The 12374-nt window shown below is 38.8% G+C and overlaps 1 protein-coding gene across 7 annotated transcripts in view; it reads left to right on the top strand.

Moving 5' to 3' along the window:
* Positions 1-1486: 1486 nt before the first annotated feature.
* Positions 1487-12374, top strand: part of Prp4k (Pre-mRNA processing factor 4 kinase) — a 355103-nt gene continuing 344215 nt past the window's right edge. For all 7 annotated transcript variants that reach the window (XR_010859850.2, XR_010859849.2, XR_010859851.2 and 4 more), the window contains exons 1-2: positions 1487-1589; positions 4848-5006. Coding sequence is in view for 2 of the 7 variants with exons in the window: in XM_067145757.2 (XP_067001858.2) it covers positions 1585-1589; positions 4848-5006 (164 nt within the window). In the remaining 5 variants the exon portion in view is untranslated. The remainder of the gene's footprint in view (positions 1590-4847; positions 5007-12374) is intronic.

Below are 12374 nucleotides of genomic sequence, written 5' to 3' on the forward strand. Positions count from 1 at the left end.
ACTTTCCCTATAAGCAATACTATCATCATCATCAAGGACCCTATTTATATTTAATCTTAAAATAATAATCTCCGGCCCAGCTGTGTAGGGGTAACGTGCTTGCTTCTTACCTGGAGAAGCACGAACTTGTAAAATGTTCAAAGGTATTTTGATAATACGAAAATTGGATGTTAAACAATTGACGTTCATTCTGGGTCATCAATAGATTCATGACTTTCCGTACTGCACTGTTCTTTGTATTTGCATCATCATATTGTTTCAACAAAATATGTATATTTCTTAAATCACCCATATTTTCTTCAGTGCTTGACAACGCATTACGGCATTCCAAATGGGGTAACTTGGAACACAACCAGCCACACTCATATGCATATTTATTTTCCTTAATTAAATCACATCCACAGATCACACCTACAACAACACATCGGTATTGAAGGTTAACTGCTGCACTATACAATAAAATATGCGTATTATATTTTAAGCCAGTTAAAATATGGGTCGAGCAGGTCAGAAGATTATGAAGTAGGCTACTATAAACATCTCTTTGTCACTGGAAGAATGTATGTGCAAACACAATATCATTTACATTTTCTTGTCACGCGGGGAACGGAAGAAAGACCCTGCTTTCTTCTCTACTTCATAGTTACTGCAGCCAAACACAACACATACCTTTCCCTCTCATGTTGAGAGGAGATATCAAGGAATGACGCACGCTACTATTTAATTATGTCCACTCACTGAAAACGCATAAATAACACCAATTGATAACGCCAAAAACTTCACACACACAAATACACGTGCTCTTATGACAGAATCAGTAGTTCTCAGGTCAATCCGCCTGAGAGAGCTCTAATAACTGTCCCTCGATATCTCGCTGAGTGTCGCGTATTGTCTCTACTGTATTTGCTTTCAATATCATATCGGAAGAGCCGTGGCTCAGACGGCAGCGCGTCGGCCTCTCACCGCTGGATACCGTGGTTCAAATCCCGGTCACTCCATGTGAGATTTGTGCTGGACAAAGCGGAGGCCGCACAGGTTTTTCTCCGGGTACTCCGGTTTTCCCTGTCATCTCTCATTCCATCAATACTCTATCATTCAGTAATAAAATCACTTTGGGAGTGGCGATCCATCGTACTAACAGCCTATATCTGCTTCATTCGTAACATCCCTGACCCGGTCAATGACTGGAAAACAGTTTTTAGGTTTTCATTCATCATGTCGGAAATTTTCCATAGGTAACTTTTAAACTAAACGGGTTTGCGTAATTTGAAGTCAATATTAATAAAGATATTAAAATTAAAAAATTAATTAAACCATAACAATGCTTTAGTAAGTTATTCCCAATATCCGCATGTGTGAACAACTACATGTCTTTGGGGTGAATCCTATATCAATGATCACGAACAAGAAAGATGACACATTCCAACCACACATATGGTGCTTGATTGAGTTACAAAGTGTGGCATTGTGGGTTGTTGACGAGATATCCGGTTATTTCCAAAATGGTGGTCCTCGTCTAGTAATATCAACAACTTAGTGCGAATTAATAATATTAGGGGAATACCATCTTTTAGGGACCGTACTATGGGGTAAGATTGCAGTATTCAAGTACCATGACTTATAACTTAACTACGTGTAAGAACAATACTTTTTAATGTCTTTTTGTCTGGCTATTTATTTTATATGCAATATTACTCTTTCTTGTGGATTAATTATCTATCGTTGTTTCTTCAGTTTTTGTCGGCTTAATTCTTGATAGCGTAAGCGATTCATCAAAAGATATATGTCATTTCATATAGACTTACATTTCCTAGTCCAGAACATCATATTTTTAGACGTTTTTATGAAGTTACCCTGACAAGTAGGCTATGTTGAAGGAGGTTACAGTGATTTAGGGATGTAAATGATACCGTGGGACATTGGTAAAATGATTCATTGGGGACAGTGGTGATTGTTATGAAGTATCGAATGATGGGATGATGAATGATTACCAAATTGGCTTTTACTTTAACATAATCTTTCAAAATCTTATTCTGGAACAATAATCCTTAACGTTGCTTTCTCAGTGTAAGCATGACTTAAAAAAAAAAAAAAAAAAGGAGATGGTGATGTTCATAATTACCGTAAATTAAAAAGTGGTATTTGAGGTAGGTCTACTTAGTCTGATATCGAGATGCTTCTTTGTGTGAAACTCTTCCTGGTTTACTAAAACTGTGACATTTGTACACTGGAACAGGCATTAGGTATGCTTTTATAGAAAATGTTTTAATAAAGAATCGGTAATGGTTATGAGATGCATTTCTGTTGGTCAGAAATTAATACACGATGGCTTTTAGGTGTACTGTTCAGTAAATTGTCCAGAATGGATGTTTCATGGTACTTGATTATGGCGAAACATGTCCATGACCTGTTGGGTTGTTGTCAAGTATCCATTGAAAACTGTCAGTGTGAGGTAAGTTAATATAGTCTGAATACTGCCAGTTATGACAAGTGATATTTTCTTCATCTGGGAAGAGGTATCCTTGTGTGATGTATCAGTTGCTCAAAAGAAGAATGAGCTCTTGATATCTATGTCCCTTGCATTTAATATTTTATTGGACTTAATTATAATCGTAATAAAAATATATGCTGCAATTCAGCTCCCTTCTAGATATAAACCCTGTGGATACCCACAACGAACATATAGGATGGTATAACTTCTATATTTTTAGTCTGTTGAAACACAAAGTATTGTTGAAACAAAATATAACGTATAGAACATTATAACATATCTGTACCGAAAAAAAAATCACTTCTTCTTAACAAATTATGTCCATAAGTTCAGTTGTTTCTGAGAAAATTGTATGTGCAAAAGCAATATAAGTTGACTCTCCGCAGCCCAAACTTTATAACATTTTAAGGAAGTGAAAACAATGCAAATCTTACTTCGAATTTCTTTTAGAAGAGAGATGTGTTCATTGCCATCCTGCCCCCCACTGAGTACATTTACTTGTATAACCTAATAAAGAGCAGCACCTGCCATCGTTTATGACTGAATAGCTACTTGCATTCCTATTGGCCAACGTAAAGTGGCCCATGATCTCATTCCCGTCAGTTATGATAATTATAATCTGTTACCAACCCCAGCACAGTAAAAGCGCCCCTTTACTTGTCCCTATATTACAGGTCTTGCCCAGATCCTATCCTAACTGACCGCATGGCAAGAACCCGTCCAGACCAGTGGTCTTGTCCACATCCTGTCCTAACTGTCCGCATGGCAAGAACCAGTCCAGACCAATTGTGTTTCCACACAAAACTAAAGGCCTAAGGCCGCTTCGCGGCTTCTAACCTGGGGGCTTCCCCCTTTGTTTGTCCCTATATCACAGGTCTTGTCCAGATCCTATCCTAACCGTCCACACAGCAAGAACAGTCCAGACTAATGGTCTTGGCCAGATCCTATCCTAACCGTCCACACGGCAAGAATCAATCCTGACCAATCGTGTTTCCACACTAAAATAGAGGCCTAAGGCTGCTTTGTGGCTTCTGACCTGGGGCCTTACACCCCCAGACCCCCATTGCTTGTCCCTATATCGCTGGTCTTGTCGAGGTCCTATCCTAACCGTCCGCACAGCAAGAACTAGTCTAGACCAAAGGTATAACAATAATCACCACCACCACCACCTATCAAAGTACCACTCACTCATTAGTTCCTAAGTAGAAAGGTTGGCAGCATTGAGCACTGCTTGACAACATCCTTCCCGAGAAGGCGGCGAGTGTGTAAATAAACAACAGTCGTTCCGCGCCCGGCTGAATATAGTGAGTATTGGGCTGCGAGGTATCAACTATTGATGCAAAAACTTTATAAAATACCATGTGCTCATTTCTTTTTGAGCTACTGTACATGCTGGCAGTGGACAGAAATAGTTTGTCGTAGCAACAAGGCATAGCCTTTAGTTAATGTTGATAATGACCATCACAAACTTCAGAGTAAATTAGAACACTCGAATCAAAACTATAGTATTTCATTCGAGACCTGTTTTACTAAATTGTATAATTATGTTTTTAAAAGCTGTTTTCCTTTAAAATGTAATTCTTCAGTGTCTTTAAACACTTTGGTCTACCAAGAAATATGAGCCTACTTTTATGAAAATGAAAATCCACAGCCTGTTTCCAGTCATTCAAGTGGGTCAGGAATGGAACGAATGAAGCCCCCATCTAGCGGCGAGGATAGGAACTGTGCCGGCTACCGAAGCCTATCTCACTCCTCTGGGGCAGTGGTTAATGAATGACAGATGAAATGGTACTGGAGAGTGTTGCTGGAATGAAATATGACAGGGAAAACTGGAGTAGCCGGAGAAAAACCTGTCCCACCTCCGCTTTGTCCAGCACAAATCTCACATGGAATGACCGGGATTTGAACCACGGAACCCAGCGGTAAGAGGCCGGCATGCTGCCGCCTGAGCCATGGGGGCTCCCGGCCTACTTTTATAGTAGTTGCAATTGCTCATGTTCCAGGAAGGTTTTCTTTGGGTAGCATGATTGATTGGTTTCAGTGTAGCTGCTTTCTGTCCACCCCGACAACCAAGGTTTGAATCCCAGCAACTACATAAAGTGGAGTTTTATTTGAAATTTTATGTGTTGTCAAATAGAGCATCTGGCCCTAAATCATCCCCCCGCCCCCCTCAGTGATGCCAGTTACCTCTTAAGTTACTTTGATTGGCATGTGTTGTAACTGAGCTAATACAAGAAGACATTTATTTATGGTGGTGTTTTTAGCAAGATAGTTTTCCCTGATTTATAATATTTTAAAAAAATGTATTAAAAGTATTCAAATTTGATGCTAATATTTATTTTTCTCATAATTCCAGATCATCCGATACCAATTCTGAAGAATCTCTTGGTCTGACTAATGATAAGAAGAAAATTATTGATGTTACTGTTGAAAATGATAGCTCTAAGAAAAAAAAGAAGAAGAAACACAAACATCACCATAAACATAAAAAGCACTCAAATGATAAACATGAAAGGTTTGTTGTTATATTATAATTCAATGGCTGCATTTGTATTTATGAGTTAGAATCGTAATAACGGTGCATAGAATGAAGAATAGAACTGGGGGTTAATGTGAATTGGGTGTAAGAGTTGATTAGTGTCAGTTGACTGATATGAAGTATAGGCCTAGTAGCATTAGTCAAATATTTTTTGTTGTTAATTGTAGCTGTTCAAATTTGTTGTAGAGATTTGTCTGCAGGTTCGCAAAAGATAGGTTAGATACAGCTTGAGGCTGCTTGTTCTTCACAATACTGTAAACAGGGTAAGCAACATTGGCACATTAACCTACACAGCACAAACTCTGTAGTCCATTGGTTGGATAGATTAGGTTCCAGATTTGCACGACAAGCAAAAGGGGGTCTGGGGGCGTAAACAGGACTGGGACAAAACTGTTGGTCTAATTTGGTTAGGTGACAAGATCATTTGCCTGCTTTGTTGAATTAAAAAAATGACAGTAGCAAATTCTGTGTTTGAGAGTGGTTGAAACTTGAATTAATGAACAGTGACTTATCTTCACACTTGATTAATGGATAGCAGGGCCTGTTCTCCAAATAACCAGTATGCTACAGAACTTGTTATTTTTGCAGAAGAAAGGCATGTCTCCGTCAGTGTACCTTTCCTGGCTGATTACTTGAAGTTGCTGGGACATTTCCGACACAAGAAATTTTTGTTTCCTGACACTAGGTACTGCAAACACGTCAAGGATTGATTGGTCCCGTCCCGCACATGCCATGACAGTTTCAAACTGTGTACTTTTCTTATTTTGACAGAGCGCGGAAGCACTGTGACCAGATATGATGCAAGCTCTAACAGAGACAACAGGAAACTTGCCTTCATCACAGCTGGCCAATAGCAACTTAGAAAATGGTCACATTTTGCACATTTACACAGTCTCTGTTTGAATTCTTTTATTTAAGGGCTGGTTCAACTATCTGTTGGTAAACTAGATGGCAGCTACGCGGGAGGTAAACTCTTGGGGGTGTAAATCACTTGGTACTTTGGAGTGTGTGCTACCACCTCCACATAAGCACTAGTTAGCTAACTGGAGCTAGTCTCCGATATATGGGGTTGGCTAGACTGATTTTCAGGAATTTCTCGCTTTTGACCGAGGTGCTGTCTACCGTCAGGTGTATGTACCTCATTTGATCGTCTTATTTTCTTGTATGTACATCAGCTGAAATGAAATAGCATATGGCTTTTAGTGCCGGGAGTGTCCGAGGAATGTTCGGCTCGCCAGGTGCAGGTCTTTAAATTTGTCGCCCGTAGGTGACCTGCACGTCATGATGAGGATGAAATGGTGATGAAGACAACACATACACCTAGCCCCCTGCCAGAGAAATTAACCAATGATGGTTAAAATTCCTGACCCTGCCGGGAATCGAACCCGGGACCCCTGTGACCGAAGGCAAGCATGCTAACCATATAGCCATGGAGCTGGACTGTACATCAGCTCATTATCTCCAATAGGACTAACAAGGGGAGTCTGTTGTGTTACAGACAGCAATTTATGTCAAACGTTCGTGAGGTTAATCTATGCGAGTTCAAAATCAATGTCTATTTTGACATTAAATTTTCATGTATGAGTTATAAGCTGTTGTGTAAGCCAGTGTTTCAGAAAGTGTTCTCGTAATAGAGTGGTCAGGGCACTCGCTTCAAAATAGAAGGTGTGCAAGTTTGAGCCTCACTTCGCCTGGGTCTTTATTTTATTTAACTTAATTTTTTTGTTGTTGTTGTTCCCTAGTGTTGTTTTTAACTCTGTCTATGACAACTATTTTTATTTCCCAACACTGTGCCATCACACGAAATTAACCATACAGTTTGGGAAGTATGTTACATGACCTTCATGATGTTGCCACCTCATGGGGTATGGATGCAGGAATTGCAGAAGAGGGCAGGTGAAATAGATCATTTTGAAATATTTGTTTTATTCTCATGTAACCTGTTTAACATTATAAATATAACATTTATATGTCATTGTATTATTGTATTACCGTATTTCCTCGTGTATTAGAACCCCGCCCCGCAATGACTTTTCAAGACAAAGAAAATGAAAAAAAAAAGCTTTTATATAAGACCTCCAGCATAATTTGTGAGAGAACAATGATTCCGCTTTGAAGTGGGTACAGGCCGTTCTACAGCTCTGATGTCATCATAATTCATGAGAGAACGATTCCACTTTGAAGTAGGTACAGGCCGTACTGCAGCTCCAATGACATCACACAAATTTGTGAATAGTTTTGTCTGTCCGATCTGCGCAATGAAAACACGCATCAGAGTCATGCGGTACGTCTGTGTTTCATAGTTAAGAAATGTCTGCCTCCGTAGCGTACTGCAGCTCTGATGACGTCGCACAAATAGGTGAAGAGTTTCGTCTGTCTGACCCGCGCATTGGAAGCACGCTTCAGTCATGCAATATGTCTGTGTTTTTGTAGTTAAGAAATTCCGCCAGTGTAACAGCTAGCACAATTAGCTGCCGTACTCTGGGGCCCGAATTCGATTCCTGGTACTGCCAGAGATTTAAGAATGGCAGGAAGGTTGATATGCAGTAAAGTAGTACATGCAGCTCATCTCCATTAGGGGCATGCCTGGGAAAAAAAAAAAAAGAGTTGCACCACCTCGGAATGAGGATACGAGTTTGCTTTAATTAAGAGATATTCACGATTGATGCCATTAATATATCAGCAGAGATCATTAACAAAGTGATTGTTTAATGTCTCATAACTCAGGCCAAAATAGGTCTTTTTTGGAGAGAAGTAGGTTTAAAATATGATGAAAACAATCCAGCTATAATGATTGTTTTATTCGTTAACGTACCTAACAAATAATAATAATAATAATAATAATAATAATAATAATGTTATTGGTTTTACATCCCACTAACTACTTTTAAGATTTTCAGAGACGCCAAACAAAACATACTATGCATTAATAAAAACGTGGAGTCAACTAATGTACGAAATTAAACATGATAATAAAACGCATTACCTCCATAAATGAGGCAAGCTTTCCTGTTGTTTATTTAAATTTTTTTCATCGTGGAACTTCTGACACTATCCGGGCACTTGAAAGCATACCTCACCTAAACAATCTGGTCTCTCTTATCTTGGTTACTTCTGTTTAGGTAAATCATTATGGGACAAATGTAGTGAACAAGTATGAAATATACCAAAAAATGAAGGTCTAGTTTTCAGCAGCTGCAGTTATCTAAAGAATGCTTCCAGTCACAATGTATTACATTCGGAAGTACAACTCGTAACATATGCTGGTGATCAGCTGATGGATTGACATGCTTTCTACAGCATGGCTTTATTCGAAAGGGGTGGCTTCTGTTTCACATACACCAACTGGGAATAACAGACTATCTCCAGAAACCATTTGTGAATAGATTCTCTCTGTTTGGTCTCTTTAATCAGAAACAAAACTATTTTGAAAAGTTTAAAAAAGACAATCTCAGATGCTCTTGATGACAATGAAAGGCATCATTTGAGATGACTACAACACCGGCAGCAGGGAAGTTGGCGGCACAAGACGACGATAATTCAAATGAAAGCAATGAATAGTTTTACTGCGCGATAGACCTGTTGCTCAACTGACAGAGACAAATGACTGGCCATTAAGTTCTTTTGTATTGAGCTTAATATTGCTTAATCTATATAATGTTTTAGAGGGTCCACTGTCTGTAATTTCATTTATTTTGTCAATTTTTTCAGATATTTAGCCATTTCAGATCAACTGAAGACTATATAAGTGGTTTTGAGCTTTTGTGTCTGTCTGTCCGGCTGTTCCACCATCACGGCAAAACAGCTGGATAGATCTCGACCAAACTTGATGTTTGGATTATATTCATCCAGGGGCAGATTTAGATATACATATAATTTAAAAATTGCTGAATAGTCTGGGGTTTTATACAAAAACTAGAACAATTTTTTTCAATTTTCTCTTATACTGTTGATTTTCAGTAAAATACGAAGACCATGTAACTTCTCTGTATTTTAAACAACTTTTCTTATGTACATAATTTCGCTTGCTCTTCAAATGTCAGAGAAAATTACTATTTTCGTAGTTTTCATGCTCCCTCATTGAGGTTAAAGATAAAAATTTCATTGTTCCGTATTGAAAAGTATCACAGTTAAAATTGAAATAATAAGTAAAGAGGTTCAACCTATTCAATACAAAAGAATAAGAAATGCTGTGATTACATTCTTTAAAGAAACTTACCGGTTACCATGGCAACGTCTCTGGCTGGCTGCCTGCCAGCAGGGAAGTAACGCAATGCCATTTTCGTCATTATTCCTGTAAACTTGTGGTTGTTCGTTGGGTAGAAAGCGAGAGAGACGTCAAGCTGCCATTCTGCGGATATTTGCGGAATACCATTTCAGGTTACAATCGTCTTTGAATAGCTCTAAGTGTGGTTGTTAATATTTCAACACTACGCGGAGTATTGCCCATTATTTTACACCATAAGGTGTTTTCTGGGATTGCTACAATTTTTACTGTATTTCTCACCTACTTCCATTTTCTGCTTTAATTTCTTGCCTCTGCCTTGCCTCTTTAGGCTTAAGTAATAACACCATAAGTCATCCTCTTATCTAAGAATCCCTGCACCTAAATTTCTCCTTTATTACCGCTTTCTTAAATCCGTAACTCATATCATTGCAATTTAGTGAGAGAGATTTCATTTTTGCAGTACATCCACTTCGTTTTTAGAGCTGCATTTCTCGATTATAATCAACCTCCCCTCCCCAACTCTATTCTGACTGGCATTAGGCAAGGGCCTGTCTTTATAATGAAAACTCCACATCTCCACTGTGAATGGGTGTACGCAAGTGAGCCTGCTGTTATAGTACAAACTTCCGACCTCAATTGTGAATTGCAATAGGAAACGTGGCCTGCTATTTACGTCGCAAACAACATGGGGTTCTCCCAGTGGTATTTCTCGGATAACGCTAAGGGATATGCAATTTAATATAATCTTACCTGCTGCGTGTACAGCAATTTAAGTAGAAATCCATATACAATGTGGAATACCATAGCAAAGCACAGGTACACTTGCTAGTATGATAAATAAAACCGATTGGTCCAACCTTTATCATTTTTCTCTACGAGGTTGAGTATTAAGTAAAGATGAATCGTTGTAGCGACTTTTTACAACCAGATGCTTTTCCTGATGTCAACCTTATCAGAGGAGTTAATGAGCTGAAACGTTTCACCATTTATTGTCTACTTTATTTTTTTAATTTAGAAATGCTGCCTTCCAATGATGGTGGCCAGTAAGATTTGGAATACAATCACAAATTTGTTAAAGAATAGTATAGAATACATACATATATGGTTTACTTTATACCCAGAAGTTGCACATTGGACACCCGCTTATTTTTTGCGGCTATAAAAGCTGAAAAAAAACGGGTGGATCTAATATGCGAGGAAATATGGTATTCTCTTACTATCTGTTTAACATCCAATAGCAGTAGGAAATATTTAAATCGTCGGTTTATTCTCTTACAACCTGTTTAACTGCATTTGTAGATGTGTCACCTCTTTGACAATGGTTGATTCATGTCAGTGGTTAACTTCTTTCAAAGTAGTCGCCTGATTTGTCCACGGTTAGTGGCCATCAACGGGGAAGACGGACAATACCATCAGCTACATGTGTTTTGGTAATATGCGCTACTTCACACTGAAATGAGGTTACAGTAGCCTGTGTATTGGCAATGGCTTCTTCAGTTTAGGAATAAGATCAAAGTCATAAGGACTAAGATCGGGGAAATACGGAGAGTGTGACAAGACCTCCCATCCCCAATGCTGTAAACAAACTGTAACTATGTGTGCTTGTATTTTGTGTAGCATCATGTATGATTATAGCGTTGCCCAGCAGTTGTCGTCTATCTTACGCTGTACGATGAAGATGATACCGCAGAAATTACAGGTAATATTGTGCCTTTACAGTTCGTCCTTGAGGAATTGGATGACACACTAAAACATCTTGACTGTCGTATGCCAAGATTATCATCAGCTTTGTGGGTGATGGATTTCGTCTCTGTGGTGATCTAGCATGACACCATTCACTGGATTGTCGCTTCAATTCATGTTCGTATGCTCTTGCCCATGTTTCATCAGTGGCAACGATGCGGGTCAGCATGCCGTTTCCTTCGTGGTAGAATCGTTCCAGATGTGACACGTCTCATTTCGCATCCACCTCTCTACCTCCGTTAAGTGATGTGGCACCTACTTGGAGACTATCTTCGCGCACATTGAAGACCTACTGTAGAATGTGGCATGAAGAGGAAGGAGGGATACCAGTATGCCACTGTGCGTCTTCTAGGAGACACCGCTCGATCGCAGCCACCGATAGATCTCTGAGCTGTTAGCTGACACACTGCGAGGCAGGTTGGCAGTTGACGCTCTTCCCTGTTTGAAGGCCCTGATCCACCTTGCCACTGTACGATATGGTATAGCACGATAACCCAATGTTTGCTGTAGCTCTCATGATATTCTCATGCATTGTAGCTGCAGAGAAGGCTATCTTGATGTATGAACGTTGTTCTCGTTTGGTTACCTCCATTACGCACAGCTGTCAACATCTCATTAAAAAAAAAATTTTTAATAGGGTGCTGGAAAGATCTGCCTTGCCTATACACTTTATGTTAATCAGTCTTTATTCACTTAAACATAGTGCATGTTTTGAGGAAAAACAAACACTCTTCCTCAGCGATAACATATACTTATTTCATCTGTCAAAGTCTTTAGTTCAAAACATCAATGAATAAAAAAAATGTAAAATTTTCATTTGCTAGTCTCATGTATGTACATACATACCTTATAGACTTACTGCCTTGAGCATTCTGTCTGCAGGCTTCTGAGAATTAAATAAGTGCCTCTATGAGCCTCTTATTTGCAACTAACCCTGTGGCCTCGTGTTTTACATGCTTCCTGTTATTGACAATTTATTTCATTCTAATGTTTCATCATAAAATCACATTCTTTAAGTAGTGCTGTACATATTTAAAGCATTTCTTTAAAGTATCCATGTGGCTAATTCAGCACAAATCTAGTCCACTTTAATCTTAAATCTTGCCATGCTTGGTAATTGAGCATGGAATTACCAAGATATCACTTAACCTTAAAGTTTAGAGGTTCCAGCTCAATTCTTTTTGCAAAAATGTTTTATCGTAACATGGAAGTGAACTGAGATCTGTAGATACTGTTGCAGGTTATTAGGGTCCTTAAAACTATAATTACTACATACCACTAAATTTATTAAACTGCTATTTACAATTAATTTGTTACGTCAAACCCGAAAATCTACCCGATAGAACTGAATTCGTCTGATAGTTACACAGGTG

This window comes from Anabrus simplex, chromosome 4, assembly GCF_040414725.1.
Source record: "Anabrus simplex isolate iqAnaSimp1 chromosome 4, ASM4041472v1, whole genome shotgun sequence".
NCBI classification, from domain to species: domain Eukaryota; kingdom Metazoa; phylum Arthropoda; class Insecta; order Orthoptera; family Tettigoniidae; genus Anabrus; species Anabrus simplex.